At 39.6% G+C, this 15,705-nt stretch overlaps 1 protein-coding gene across 1 annotated transcript in view; it reads left to right on the top strand.

Annotated features, from left to right (window-relative positions):
• SLC25A21 (solute carrier family 25 member 21) overlaps positions 1-15,705 on the top strand; it is a 497,244-nt gene that overhangs the window by 297,785 nt on the left and 183,754 nt on the right. Inside the window, exon 2 of the mRNA XM_003831781.6 lies at positions 3,508-3,556. Within this exon, the coding sequence (XP_003831829.1) occupies positions 3,508-3,556 (49 nt within the window). The remainder of the gene's footprint in view (positions 1-3,507; positions 3,557-15,705) is intronic.

Genomic DNA, 15,705 nt, shown 5'->3' with positions numbered 1-15,705 from the left:
GGGTCTCACAGTCTTTAGCTGTCTGTGGAGGACAGCAAGCATCCATTCCCACTCTGAGTGAATCCAGATTTAACTCTGAACTCTGATTAAAGTCACAGCTTCCATATAATTTCCAACATTTCTGTTCTCTCTGCCTGTAATGCATTTTATCACTAACTTAAATTCTACAAATTACTTGTTTTGACTAAAAATAACAGTGAATAAATAATCACATAGAGATCCTGGACCAAATATGTTATATTTGACCATTTAGGTCCCATTTTCCTTTTGGCCATGTCACAGTTTTGCAGGTAGTTTCATAGATGGCCATTGACTCTCAAATCTAAGGTGCATGGGACACCAAGACATCTATGCTATGATGAGAGAAGGTGTTTTTACTGGTAAACTGTTTACCAATGGAGAGAGGGCTGGGACATCAGTGCTGTTGTACTTGCAAGTGAATAACTGTGATTGGGAGCACTGCGGGGATTAAAGGGAGAAGATGATTAGATTATTGGGAGAGCACATTAGCAGAGGTCAATACCACTCCTCTGCTTACAACTCCTCGAAATGTCTTCAATAAACATGGAGTACATTGGTAATAAGAAAAAACAACCAAGAGCTATTAAAAAAAGAAAATCCTTCACTGGCTCCTCGTGGCCTGTGGGATAAAGTGGAAGTGACTAAACATGAACTTGAGCCTCACCTGCACACTTCCAGCCTCATCTCTTGCCATACCCTGCTTTCAACCCTAGGCTGCTGCAATGTTCAAGTGCTTCTTGCCTCTTTTCTTCTTTTTTCTGTGCAATATCTTTCCTCCGTGCCTCATGCTCATGCTGTCCTCTGTCTGCCTTGAATCCCTTTCCTACCCCTCCCCTGCTCCCATGCTAGGTCAGGGGCCTCTCTCTGATGTGCTCCCATAAACTCTGAGCATCGCACCTCCTCCCATGCGTTACTATTTGTTCTTATATGTCTGTTTGTTCCCCTCACTAGACTCTATCCTCAATACCAGACACATAGAGGGCAACCAGTGCAAGTTTGTCAAGTGAATAAATGAGTGTTTTGGTGCATACTAGGGGACCATCATAGGGGATTGAAAATAATTTTAAGTAATCACAAAAGTATAATCATCTGATCTATTATCTGTTTACTACCAGAAATGTGCATTAGCACATAGAAAACTGAAACAATTTTGCAAATAGGTAAACAGATTTATATAAATGTGGTCTGATTCTCCAAGTCTTGCTGTAAGCTTTAATAAGTTGTTGGTATTGTGGGTTCTTTTGGTAAACTTTTTGAGAAATGTACCAACTAGCGGTATTTGGTGTGTGTTTTTTGCTTCTACTCTAATGTCAAGTCAGTGGGAGAAGCTTTGTGTACTTGCTTTGGTAAACTGATTCTGAGTATCTTATTTCCTTATGTGCGTGGACGTGCACTTAATGAATTTCTGCTACAGTGTGTGGTAAGGATGCTATTTTTAAAGTCTGAGTTCCCAGAGTAAATTTTTTAAATAGGATTAGGGTTTTATCTTATAACTAATATAATAAAGCTTAAATTAGAATTATAAATAATATATGTATATGTATGTGTGTGTGTGTGTGTATCTATCTATCTATCTATCTATCTATCTATCTAATCCCATCATGGGGGCAAGACCCTCATGATCTCATTTCATATATATATATATTTCATATATATACATATTTCATATATATATATGTGAGTCAGATTCAAAAACAGCAACAAACATAGAATATTAAACCTCAAAGTTATTCTAGGCCATTTAATCTTTTGCTTTACAGATAAGGAACTGGTATCATCATGGGTAAATGATGAGTCCATGAAGGCACCAGAACAAAAATTCTGGTCACCTGATTCTTACTTTGGGGGTAAATGTGAATTCTCAAGCAAGGAGAAGTATATGGAGACCTTACCGTTAGCAAGGAAGATTTCTGCTCATGCTACCTTGAGTAACAGGGCTTAATAATAAAGCTAAAACAGTACCTAGAGGCTTTGCTGTCATGTCCAGCGATCCTGTGGCCTCTGCTCACCTGAGCCTGTCTCCTCCTGTCTCTAGGCAATGAGACTCCAATTGGGTCCTTGACTTGGGAAGCCTTTGGCACAAACATCATCCATATTGGATCTTATTAGTTGTAGCCAAAATAAGACAGTTTTGGTCAATACATAGGACTTTGCAACCTAGAGCAGGCATATGCAGGGAAAACTTCCTAAGGCTTCTGCAGAAGCAAAGTGGGCCTTCAGGTAGGTACAGGCCCTTTGAGCTTTCTGGACCTGGTCAGTATGGGAAGGAAAAGACATTTGTGTGGATAAATATGGGATGGGGAAGATAAACTACATCATGGCTAAATTCAAGTTGAGTTAGTTTATAAATGGAGGTAAATGCTCTGCCTATAAGAAACTACTCACAAATACTGTTGTATGGCCTTTGGGCGAATCAGTTGAACATTATCAACCTCAGTTTTCTTATCTTAAAGGAAAGATGATAATGATACTTACCTTGTCCATTCGTTGTGCATATCAGTGACCGTGTATGTTAAATGACCATCCATATATAGGTAACTATTACTGTTATTACCTCTATAATACCATAATGATGACTACTATAATTATTTTTACAACTACTAGTACCTAATACTACTGTACTACTCCTATTGTTACATGCCAGTAGTTTGTATTATAATTGAGTAGTCTTCTCTGCTCAGTTGGATGATAGGAGAGAGAGTGTTACAATTTATTTGCAAGAAGTTATAGTTCTTTCACTGCGCAATGGTTAAGATCAGGGCTTTATGGGAATTAAAACTACTTCCTAGATGTAACGTCTTAGACAAGTTATTTAACTTATATGCTTCAATTTTCTCATTTGTACAATGGGGATACTACATTCTATCACATAAAGTTCTTGTGATGGTTAAATGAGGTAATCTAAGTACTGCTTAGAACAATGCCCAGCACACAGTGATCTCACAAGAAATATTCTCTATTAAGCTATTAATGTATTGATATGTATTGTATTTTCATAACTACCTTGGGAGAGAAGAGGCATCATTATCTTTGTTTCATGGATACTGAAACTGAGGTTTCTGATTTGCTATGTTTACTAACATACCAAAGCTGGGAGAGATTCAAAGAGCCTCCTGCTCTTCCTTCTTTTCTTTCCTCCCTTCCTTCCACATATCCTTATTATTGGGTTGGAATGGGAAGCCATAACTCCCACCCAGTTGATTTGAATTAGCACGTCTGATTATTTTTTAAATTTTCTTTCCCCTCCAGCCCTACCTCCCTGCCAGAGCACTTGTAAGAAAGTACTCGCTCACATATCTTACTTCCATTGAAATAAAATCATATTATGCTTCTGTCTTTTGCCACTAGCCTATTACTATTAGCTGTCATATCCGAAGTCCCAAGTTCTTTATCTGAACCCTCACACTCGAGAAATCGACAGGATCAAGGAAATAAGAACCAGTGTTTACATAAGTGTTTATTGGACTTTTCTTTATCGTCTTTCAGGTCTTGTAGAAATTTGCCTGATGCACCCCCTAGATGTGGTGAAAACCAGGTAAGGTTCTGCATGAACAAGTTTTATTGACTTTGGCTAATATCCAAATTAAGATCTGTCAGAGCACTAAATGCTAGGACTTGTCCCAGGCCGGTAGCTTCTCTCTGTAATGGCAGTTATATTTGCTTCTAAAGAAAGTACTATTTGACAGAGAAAATGTGAACAGTGAAAAGCATTTCTGGGTGAAGGTCATCTGAAGTATGTAATATTTTCCTGCCTTTATATGACAACCGTAAGATATGATTTGTAGCTATATTGGTAAATGAGGTAAATTTATCAAAATGATGTAAAAACTAAACTTTATCCAGTGGATTATGACAGCACATTTTCATTTGGCATTGCCTAACAAATCTCTATTTAATAGTCAGCATTTTGGTATGAGACTTCAAAATTTCAAGTAAGCTTTTTACATAGTGCTTAAGGAATTTATTCCTATTACTGTTTGCCAATGCAAAATGCCATATTTTCAGGAAACTGCAGGGGCATAATATGGTCAATGCAAGCCAGGGCAATGTATTAAATCTATTACCAAGAGGGAAAAAAAGAAAAATAACAAAACTTTGTGGGGTATAATATGATCTAGAGCATTTTTAAAAAGTTAAACCTATGGCTGAATTACTGAACTTTCTATTTTTTCAAATTGGAAGCTCTTGGAGTCTAGTGAAAATTTCCATTTATTTGCACTATATGAAACCCAAAAGCACCATGCCTAGGTTGGAGCCTAACAGCCAACAATGCTGTGCAATAATGGTGGTTAAAGAAACCATTACTGCCTCAATTAGGAAATATTTGATAATTCAGGCTGGTCATTGGATGGATGTGTTACTTACTCTACCTAAAAAGCCAGCAGAATCTTAGGCTGGTTGCTGAAAGCAAGAGAAGGTGACTGTGGCATGCAAAAATAATATTACATTTCTAATAGAGGTAGGGAAGATGGGAGTTTGGCCTCTGTCTTAGATGGAGCTGCTGTAACAAAATATTATAGACTGGGTGGCTTAAACAACAGACATTCATATTTACAGTTTTGGTGGCTAGGAATTCCAAGATTAAGGTCTTGGCTGATTCAGTTCTTGGTGAGGGCCCTCTTCCTAACTGTAGAGGGCCTCCTTCTTGCTGTATACTTACATGACAGAGAGAGGAAGCTCTGTTGTCTCTTCCTCTTCTTATAAAGCCATTAATCCCATCATGGGGGCAAGACCCTCATGACCTCATTTAAACCTAATCACCCCCCAAAGACCTCATTTCCAAATACCGTTGCATTGTGGGTTAGGGCTTCAACATACACATTCTGGAGGGTCACAAACATTCAGTTTGTAACGGCCTCAAATCACTAAACTCAAAGAGAAAGAAGAAAACCAGGGGCCCTGCGCAGTGGCTCACGCCTGTAATCCTAGCACTTTGGGAGGCAGAGGGAGGTGGATCATCTGAGTTCAGGAGTTTGAGACCAGCCTGGCCAACATGGTGAAACCCCGTCTCTACTAAAAATACAAAAATTAGCCGGGCATGGTGGCACACCCCTGTAATCCAAGCTACTCAGGAGGCTGAGGCAGAAGAATCACTTGAACCCGGGAGGTAGAGGTTGCAGTGAGCCGAGATCGCACCACTGCACTTCAGCTTGGGCGACAGAGCAAGACCCCATCTCAAGAAAAAATAAATAAATAAATAAAAGAAAAAAGAAAAAGAAAACCACAAATTATATTCAAATGCAAGGTATGCGCACCCCTGGGCCATCTTTATTACAAGGTTCCGAAACAGAAAGCACAACTCCCTGGGATTTCCTTCTTAGATTCCATGTTAACCTTCTTTGAGAAGCCAGATTATTGTTGCTAATGTCACTGAGAAAATAATCTTTTTCATTTGAGGGTAATTTCCTAACTTAGTAAACTGTTCCAATGAACATAGAGGAGAAATAAGAATGATTTAATCAAGACACGATATTAGAATTATGGTCACTCATTCACTCAATGTTTAATTCATCCATTCAACAGACGTGTATTGAGCATCTAGTGCATGTGGGTTTCAGGATAGCTCTGCCCTCAGAGAGCTCACAGTCTGATTAGCTAATTGAGATCTCATCACAATGAACTTCCAAAGCTGTATCATTTTGTTGTACTGGAATTGAATTGAAAACTTCTTGAAATGGATATAACAAGTTACTGGGGCTTTATATCTTTTTTGTTACATAAATATTTTCATTAAAATGGCATTCATTCATTAGAGTTAGTCACATGACTTTGCCTAACTTCAGCAGGGAGGAAGATACAGTCCTTCCAGGTGCTCCGAAGGAGAGGGGAATTGGATACTGGGTGGTATTTGACCTGCATAATGATAAGTATGTTGAATAAAGATTCACAATCATAGAGTAAACTGAAAGCCACAAGTATGGGCAACTGACACTGCAACAGAAGTAGAATATGCAAGATTGATAGGATTTATCACCTAGGCACTAACAGAGAGGTGACATCAAGTAGGCAGGAGCAGACTCACATGTGGGAACCTCTTCACCATCACATTATACAGGAGATGACTGTGTTTCTAAATAGAAACAAATTCATACCCAGGGAATAGTATTGATCATTTATAGAGTTTTAAAAATCCACTTTAAAGAGGAATTTGAAAGTAAATTTTTAGAACCTGTTGTTATTCATTCAGCAAGAAAAAGATTAGGCAGAAATAGAACCCCAAAACAAGACTGACTCCAAAAAGTAGACACATTTATTTTGCCATACTCCAGCACATGAGATATTGTGGAAAATGAGCCATATCCATATTTGGATTAATTCAGTATACTTCTCCTTAAGTAATAATAGTCACCCTCACATTTAAGGCCATTTATGATGATAATCCTCCAATCTAATCTTTCAGATTTACTTTCCACTTCTTTTTGACCCAGTTAATTTAAATAGCTTACGTGAATACAATCCTATCTTTCTTAATTCTCTGCCTTTGTTTTCCCAAAATTGCCTGCACTCTCATCCCTGCCGACTGAAATTTTACCTAGCTGATAATACCTAGAAATATAGTTATTTCTGAATGTGGTAATTTTTCCTGTAATTTTTATGATTTTCTGTGCTTTCTAAGTTTTCTATACTAAATTTTTTAAAATTCAGAATAAAACAATAAAGTGTAAAAAAATAAAATAAAATCCAATTAAAAAAAATTGTGAAGTAAGGTTTGGATTCATGTATCCCATGCCCCACTTTGACAATGCCTGCCACAACTTAGAATCCAGTACTCTCGGAATACTGTGTCATTTAAAAAGTGACCTGCTAAAATCACCAATGCTAAGTGGTTTCATATATTATCTCTTACAGTTTATGGTTTATGTTATTTATTTTAATATTTATCAAAATAGTACATGTATGTTGTATCAAATTCAAATAATACTCCAAGCCTTGTGTCAATTAAGACAGGCTAGGTTATGTGGCTGTAACATCAACAAACTTTAAATCTCAGCAGATTACAAAAACAAGGATTTCATGTCTGATACAACTGGGTATGTTCATCTGTCCAGGCTTCTATAACAAAATATCATAAACTGGGTAACTTATAGACAACAGAAATTTATTTCTCACCATACTGGAGGCTGAGATGTCTAAGCTCAAGGTGCTGGCAGGTTTGATGTCTGGTAACGGCCTGTTTCCTGGTTCATAAAGGGTGCCTTCTTGCTGTGTCCTCACATGGTGAAAGAGCAAGGCATCACTCCAGGGTCTCTCATATAAGGGCACTAATCCCATTCCTGAGGGCTCTACCCTCATGACCTCCTAAAGGCCCCACTCCTGATGCCATCACCTTGGGGGGTTGGATTTCACCATATGGATTTGGGGGGGGCAGGGGCACAAACATTCAGACCATAGCCAGGGGACACTCTGCTCAGACTGAAAGAAGCTCTGTTTGAACACGTGCTTTCCCCATCCCTGTGGCAGGAAGAATAGAGCTGAACGGTCTCACCCTGGTGGTTAGAGCTCTGACCACACGTGTCCTTTTCACCCAACCTATCATTAGGAACTAGCCACTTGACCACACCTAAACAACCAGAAGGAGAAGAAATATGATACTCCTACTGGCCTGAAGGAAGGGACATGGTGTCAGTGTGCCATAGGTATGTCTTTTCCAAGCCTTATAAGCATGAACATCATTCCCCTACCATGTCCTCTCCACCCACCAGTTCCCATTCCAGAGGCAAGGACCTTTTAACTTTTAGCTGATTCTGTTGTAATTCACTTCAACATTTCTGAATATTATACATATACTGGTTGTATTGGGTTGAACAGTGTCCCTGCCCCAATTCACATCCTTCCCAGAACCTCAGAAGGTGACTTTATTTGGAAGCAGGGTCTTTGCAGATGTAATTATTCAACTTAAGAGGTGGTCATGTGGAATAGAGTGTGCCCTAAGTCCACTATGACTGGTATTCTAAGAACAAGGAAAGAGACTCACAGAAAGAGACATGCTGTAAAGATGGCCGGATGCCATCTTCTCTGATGGCAGAGATTAGAATTCTGCAGCTACAAGACTGTGAATACCAAGGACTGCTGACAATCCCCAGAAGCTCAGAGAGAGGTATGGACCAGATTCTCCTTCAGAGCCTTTAAGAGGAGCCAACACTGATGACACCTTGATTTTGGACTTCTGGACTTCTGAACTGTGAAAGAATAAATTTTTGTTGTTTTAAGCCACAGGGTTTGTGGTAATTTGTGATGCAGCCCTAGGAAACTAATACATCACTCTTTCTTAATTTGTCAACTGTAAATGTTTTTTATGACGTCTAGAATTACACACTGTCCCCATTTCCCCTTCTTACATCTATCGCATTATTGATCCATAATCAATTGTTTGCATTATTTTGAGAACACAAACATTGTTCACTGCTGAACCAAGTAGTGCTCAAGGATTATTTTTCTGGAGTTAATTATTGCCTCATATTTTCATTATTTAGTTCTCTATAAGGCTATTGTTAATTGCAATGTCTTCCTAAATGTTTCTTCAGGTTCCTTTTCCCTACTATTTCCACATTGTCAAACTCTTAGCAGATAATGTGGTGGGGCTTGCTGAACGTGGAATTTTGGAAATTACTTGGCTTTTTTGTTAGGTCCTCTCTAATCTCTCTTCCAATATCAAGATTTAAATGTCTTTTCTGGGGATACTATTTCTCCAATGAAGAATCTTTCAATCAAGATTGTGTGTGTGGGAGGGTCCCACTGTTAAGGATGAAAATATTATCGTCATCCTCTTGTTTCTGGTATGGGGCCACTCTCCTACCCTCCACTGTACCTAGTGGCTCCCAGTCTGAAGCTGTTCTTATAGTCTCCAAAGAGTAAGCCTCAGGTCTTTAGTGTGAGGTGGGAGAGAAAACATATATGGACTTTCAAGCAGTGCTCTTGCTTCTAGTTACATATTCCCACTTTTCAAGTCATCTGGTACCTCCGAGGCCTGAGGCATCCCAGGGATATCCCAGGGTCTTTCCTGGCAATCCCTTCTTTAGGTACTTACAGTGCAGCCTTCTCTGCCCTGCTAGGGCAGTAACCATTCCTCCATCCGTTTCCATCTTGCAAAAATGAGTTGACATTGCACATTCACTGTTACTTCCTGCTCCACCCTCTTTGTCCCTGTGGGTTTATGCTTATTGATAATTATTATTCTTTTGTTGCCTGTGTTAGTCATGGCCCAATCAGGAGAATACACCCACTCTGAGTATTTGAAACTATGCAAAGTCAATGCAAGGAATTCCAGAGGTAAGGACCTTTGACTTTTAGCTGATTCTGTTGTAATTCACTTTGATATTTCTAAATATTATACTTATATTGCTTTGTATTGAGTTGAATGGTGTCCCTGCCTCAATTCTGTCCAGATTGTAGAATTGCTAAGGAGCCAGCAAAGGACTGTGAGGCAACCTAGAGATTAGTAATAGCACCACCACCCCAGGCTGAAGGGACAAAGGGAGGAGGTGGTGTTGCCAGAGCCCAGGACCTGGTAACCCTGCTGGAAGCTAGAATCATGGTAGGTCTCTCCAGTGGGAGATGGAGCCTCAGGACGCAGCCACTGCCTGCCTGAGGTAGAGAGGGATGGGAGAAGTCCTCTGCTTTCTCCCTTCTCTCCCTACCTTCAGAATCCCACTCACCAGTGCTCCTATTTGCTGAACCCAGGGAAGTCTGGGAAACCAGCCTTGCAGAGGTCAGCCCCTTCACATTACAGAGCAGAGTAGGACAAGGCAGGAGTGAGAAATTGATTTGAAGATAAGCAGAATGGGGACTGACATACTGTCGTTTTTGAAGGGTTTGGAGAAAGCACTAAGAGAAACATGCATTTTCAGTTCAGCATGTTGAATTGCCAAGAGGCTTGCTTCAAACTCACTTTGTATTTTAAAAGATGGTTAGAAATTATCATTGATACATATTTTATGGCGAGATTCCAGGCACTGTGGCACTTAATATAGGAAAAAAGTTTATTCTGCTCCATGCAAATATGGCACCAGGGATAGACCTAATGTTAGCAGAGGCCAGCCGCATGACAAGTGATGTGTTCTAAGGGTCCCCAGCTAATTTTAGCAGAGGATATTTGACTAAGAAGCTGTACATATGGCAGTTATGTAGAATCAAGGTCTCCTTTGAGAACCTCCCCAGATACATGTGTATATATTGTTTTATAGTTCTGTTTATACACAAACAGAGCTGTGTGTACAATTGTGAGTGGACCCCTCATTAAGAACCTATGGCTACAAATGACAAAAGATCTCATTCACTTGTATAAATGGGAAGGCCAAAGGGTAGTTTCTGGCTTCATACTCTCCAGCGGTTCAAATAAAATAATCTTTAATTATATTTCTCTGATATACTCTCTTTCTCCCTCTCTCCCTCCTTTTCTCCGCTGTCCTTTTCTTATATAGGCTTCATTTTGGGGGAGCTTGTCTCGTTTGGCACTAGATAGCCTTGGCAACTTCAAGTTTGCATGGTCCTTGGTGTTTGTGTGTGTGTAAATAGCTTTGGCTCTAGAGTTAGGCTGCCTGGGTTCAAATCCTGACTCCTCCACTCATTACCTATGTGACCTCATTAAGTTATCTCCTCTGTGCCTTAGTTTCCTCATATTTAAATAGGAGCAATAATGGTATCCACATTATTATGAAAAATAAATGAGCGTACACACACACACACACACAAAAGCATGGTGTTTAATCCTGGGTTAGCAAAAATGGGGGGAATACAAAGACAAATGGAGTCTACAGGGTAGTGAAGAAACCTGAGTGAGGATACAAGTATGGGAGGGGGAAGTGTTTACTATGCAGTCAAGCAGTTTCAAGTTTCTAAGCTACAAGACTTACGTGTTATGTAAGCACTACATTCACTACATGCAAATCCTTCCTCAGCAAGGTGTTTGCAAGTAGAGCATCCTTCTGGGCAGAAGAGCCTTGGTTTAGTGTCTGTGTTCCTGCTGGCCTCGTGCCACACATCGTTTTGGGGCTGTGTGCTGACATTATTCGGTATCCTCCAGAGCTAGCACCGTGCCTGGCCTTCAGGAGGTGCCCAGTGAATGTTGTTGAAGAAATGAGTATTTGGTAATAATCAAAATAATTACCTCAATAGTTCTATAGCCAAACTGAAATGTCTATAAAGTGAATAATAGGTAGTCTTCATTGTGTCGTCTTCATTGAAAAAGGGAAGATTTCATGAAAAAGGTGGGAATTTAGAATCTGTTAAGATAAAAAGGGAGACATTACTTGACAGGATGGTGGGCGAAAGATTACAAGCCTCTGGTGGAGTTTCAGTGACTGGATTGGGAAAGAAGTAGGTAATATAAGAAGGTTCCCATTAGCTGTACCTCGAGCAGAGGTGGGTGGACTAAGTGGAGAGAGGGATCGAGGGTGCTGAGGGAGTGTGTGGAACAAGCTTTGAGATGGGAAATGAAACCCCAGACTCCATCTAGAGCAGCGCTGGCTCATTGAAACAAAATGCACCACATATATGTAATCTTAAGGTTTCTAAGGACCACATTTAAGGAAGTAAAAATGAAACAGGTAAAATTAATTCTAATAATAAATCCTATTTAGCCTCATAGGTTCAAAACATTACCATAGCAACATGTTAATCAACATAAAAACTATGAATATTTTCCATTCTTTTGTTTTTCATACAAAGTCTTTGAAATCTGGTGCCTATTTTACACTTAGAGCACAACTCAATATTGACTCATAAGCCACATTTCAAATGCTCCATAGCCACATGGGGCTAGAGGTCCCTGGATTAGACAGCACAAGCCTAGAATGCAATGTGAAAAGGAAGGTCTTTACAGAGAAGGACAGAGTCCAGTGGTTCTTTCCTAAGAAGAATACTCTTGCTTGGAATGAGTTGATGGTTGCAAATAAGCAAGGTCCTAGGTGGGGGGAATTTTGCTACACGGGCATTTCAAGGTTTGTACCTGTGTGGAGAAAGTGGCATTCGAAAACCCCAAGGATTTATGGAAGTCACAATCTGAGAGTTGTAGCTTATATCCCTTTCATATTTTTAATCCCAGGGAAGGAAATGGCCCATTGTGCTTCAGGAAGAAAGAATTACTGAGGTGTTTGTTCTGTTTCGCCCTGAGTCATTTTTTATCATTTTTGTTTTCAGTTTTGAACAGAGCATAAATCAGGTGCACACTACACAAACTGCCAATCCTACAAGGCCTGATCTTTTTAAAAGTGCCCCAAAGGTACAGCAGTGGGCCTGTAGTTCCAGCTAGTCAGAGGGCTGAGGGAGGATTGCTTGAGGCCAGGAGTTTGAGAGCAGCCTAGGCAACATCGCAACACCCCATCTCTAAAACAAAAACATTTTTAAAGAAACCCCGTGTCAAATACCTCAAAGAACTGGAGGGCATGTTTTCTGGTGGTGCTGGGGAATGGGAGAAAGTGGGGTGGGGGGCATTTTCACATCTGCTCATAGACATATAGTTAAAGACTAGTGGTGAGTGGATAGGCCAATGCATACTTTGGCTGTCATCCTTCTCACCCCCCATCAGGACTTAACTTGCACTAAGAAATCTTTTCATACTTCTCTCAAAACATATTAATCACTGGGTGAATTCTGAAGACTCACATGAGTTGAAAATTTGGCATCCACGTGTTGTTATATATGCACTTATGGGGCTTTTACTCAATCTGTGGAGATTGATTTACACTCTCTATTGGTGGCTCCCAAACCCCAGACTTCTGAATCAGAAACTCTAGAGGTGGGTCCCACCAATATTTATGTTTAACAACCTCCCTGGTGATTCTTACGCAGCGAACCCGGACTGGTCACTGGGTCAGCCTTTGGGAACTACTGCTGAATACCCTGTAGGCAGTTTTGTAAAAAGTCATGTAAATAATTCCTTTTTTTTTTTTTCTTAAGTGTTGAACCTTTCATTAACCTATGATTCTCATTGGTTTTATTTATGTAAACTGCTGCTTTGTTCGCCATGAGTGGAAGTGGGAGGACAAAACGGTTGCCTTGCGGAGCTCATTCCGTGGTTTTTGAGAGTGATATGGAAATATATTATCCACAGCCAGAAACAACACATTCTGTCCTACTGAGTGGGGTACTAGGGCAGAAATCAGCACCAGAGGATGGGAAAGGAGCGAGTATATTGGTTGTTACAGAGGGAAGGTAAATGGCTCTGATGGGTGAAAATGATTTAAAGGCATAAGCCCACCACAAACTTTATTAAAAAGAGAAACCTGAGGATGGGGTATGGTGAGAGGCTGCTTTGTGGGGAGCCCAGCAGAGAGTGTGAAGCCAGGGTCTGTGAAGTATCCACTGCCTCCTCTAGCAGGGAGGAGGGGAAACAGCCTTGAACTTGAAAGTGAACGGTTAATTTAGAGGTTGGAAAGGGGATGTTGGGCCAACGGAACAGCAGGGTGGAAACACGGAATGAAGTCTCTTTTCCCCAATAGATCTTTAAAAAAAAAAAAAAAAAAGAAAGAAAAGAAAGGAATCTTTTTAAAATGGGGAGAGAATACAAGGAAAAGGTGAGGATGGGGTATAGACAAGAGGGAGTAGAACCTATAGGATTCAAAAATAAATAAATAACAGAGCAGCTGGGAAGGTTATTTCCATATGTTAATGATTTGCCCGTGGTATAAAACATTAAGATCACATTCAGGGTTAGAACATGGTTATGCCTGATTTCTCACCATGGATAGAAATTCAGGACTAGACCACTGTCATGGCTTCTTTCTAACCATGGATAGAATGTTTCTGAAGTAAAACAAACAAGGAGTAGAACCACAGTTTTATAAACTGTATTTTAATTGGGATTTTGTCATGTAGCTAAATCAATCCATGGCAACATATAATGGTGTGGAATGGTTACAGGATCCCCAAATATATTGTGAGTGCAACTTCAACTTTGCTTTTGAAGTTGCATGACCATAATAGGGTTTCTCTGGCATTTGTTTCATTTAACTGAAATGTCTTTTTGTAATTTCTAAGCCCAAGCAAGAAAGTACTGCGTAGTGGGTGGACCACAATACTGTATTGATTAAGTCATTCTTTTCCATGCAGTCATTAGTAAAGATTTTGTTTAATAACATAATCAAATAAAAACAGGGCACAAGATGGGTAACATATTTGGAAGGAATAGAGGTGCCAGTTGGCCAGGCTCCACTTGGCACATTATAGAGCTGCAGTGAATTATGTGGTTTTAAATGAATTAATATGTGCTTTAAAATGCCACTTGCTCCAACCTAAGTGCATTAATACAAATTAAATTCATCATTGCCTATGAGTTCATAGCAAACTTTGAAAGGTCTCACATTTGTATAGTGACTAATATAACCTAGGAATGACCCTAAAACGAAGAGAAAATAATCTTACTTTTTGCACTATTACAGAAAGCTGCATGTCTACATTCTAGATGTATGGGACCCTCTGGAGAAAGGCAGAGGGTTTGAGGATGATAGGCCATGACCCTATGAAGAGATTTCATTGGTATTACTTCTGAGATTTTTGCTTTGATAATGTTCCGCCTCTCTTTGGGCTAGCAAGGGTTGTAGCCAAACTCTGGAAAGCTCAGAAGAGTCCACAGTAGAAAGTCTTGCCCCTGCATCTTTCTCACATGCTGGAGGTCCTCCCGCTGAATACAGACCCAGGCCCTAGGCCGGGTTGGTTGCAATAGCTGCCTTATCCATAGGTAGTGCTCCACGCACGCCCACTTCTGCTGCTGCTGTGACCCAGGAAAAAGGAGGAGCTGAAGGATTCATTGCCTGAGGCATTGAGGAAAAAATTGGTCCCCAAGATTATGTGCAGAAGAATCTTGCTGCCATAGACTAAAATTATTTTTTAATCTTATTAATAAGGAGAAAATCCTCTTTTAAAAAAATGCAGTCAGTTCTCCCCACATAAAATAACAAAGTTCTATTATGTTAAATCAACTGTAACTCACTTTATAATCTGGAAAGGCTGTTTCTAAATTTATTTACTTATTTTTTTGTAAATGGAATTCTTTTTAAAATCACCCCCTAGAGGAACAAGCTATTTTTATGACTCACATTGCAGAACCTTTGTAAAGTGTGTAATCTCTCTTTAATCTCTGTTTTGTCTAAATTTTAAAAATAAAGATTTAGTGTTTGTATAGAGTATAGTAGCTATTTTTCCTCGACTAATTAAATGGGTCTTAGAAGATTCTCCCTTAGCTAATAAGGAAAGGTGTGTTCTGTTTGGATACTTCTTGCTTCTCTTCCCTGCTTAACTGCAAAGCCTTCTCCTGTGCCTACCCCAGCCTGAGGATGAGATGGAAGAGCGACAATGCATTCTTCATGCCTGTCAGTGGGGTTCTCCAGACATCATTTTTTCTCTTTTTTAAGCTGAGAGGTAAATAATTCTTAAATGGCCTTCTTATCTTTGTCATGGGAAAGTGAATTATTTCTGAAATGAGCATCAGCATGGTGACTGTTTCCTTCATTCCTCCCCCTAGTTCCCGTTCAGGGTTTTACCCCAACTGCTTTCAAATTTCCAGCAATTTCATTAATCTACTTATTTAGCCAATGCCCATCACAAGTTTCCCTATGAGATAGTTTGCCTAAGCTATAGCTTAGATTCCAATTTGGGTGTTACTATAATTTAATATAACTATATAATATGCAAATAAAATAAATTGATGTGGGATTATATTGAATTAAAAACAAACGGGATATTTTT

This window comes from Pan paniscus, chromosome 15 (genome assembly GCF_029289425.2).
Source record: "Pan paniscus chromosome 15, NHGRI_mPanPan1-v2.0_pri, whole genome shotgun sequence".
Lineage (NCBI taxonomy): Eukaryota > Metazoa > Chordata > Mammalia > Primates > Hominidae > Pan > Pan paniscus.
Note: the sequence above shows the minus strand (reverse complement) of the source record. Positions and strands in the feature narration are given on the sequence as shown.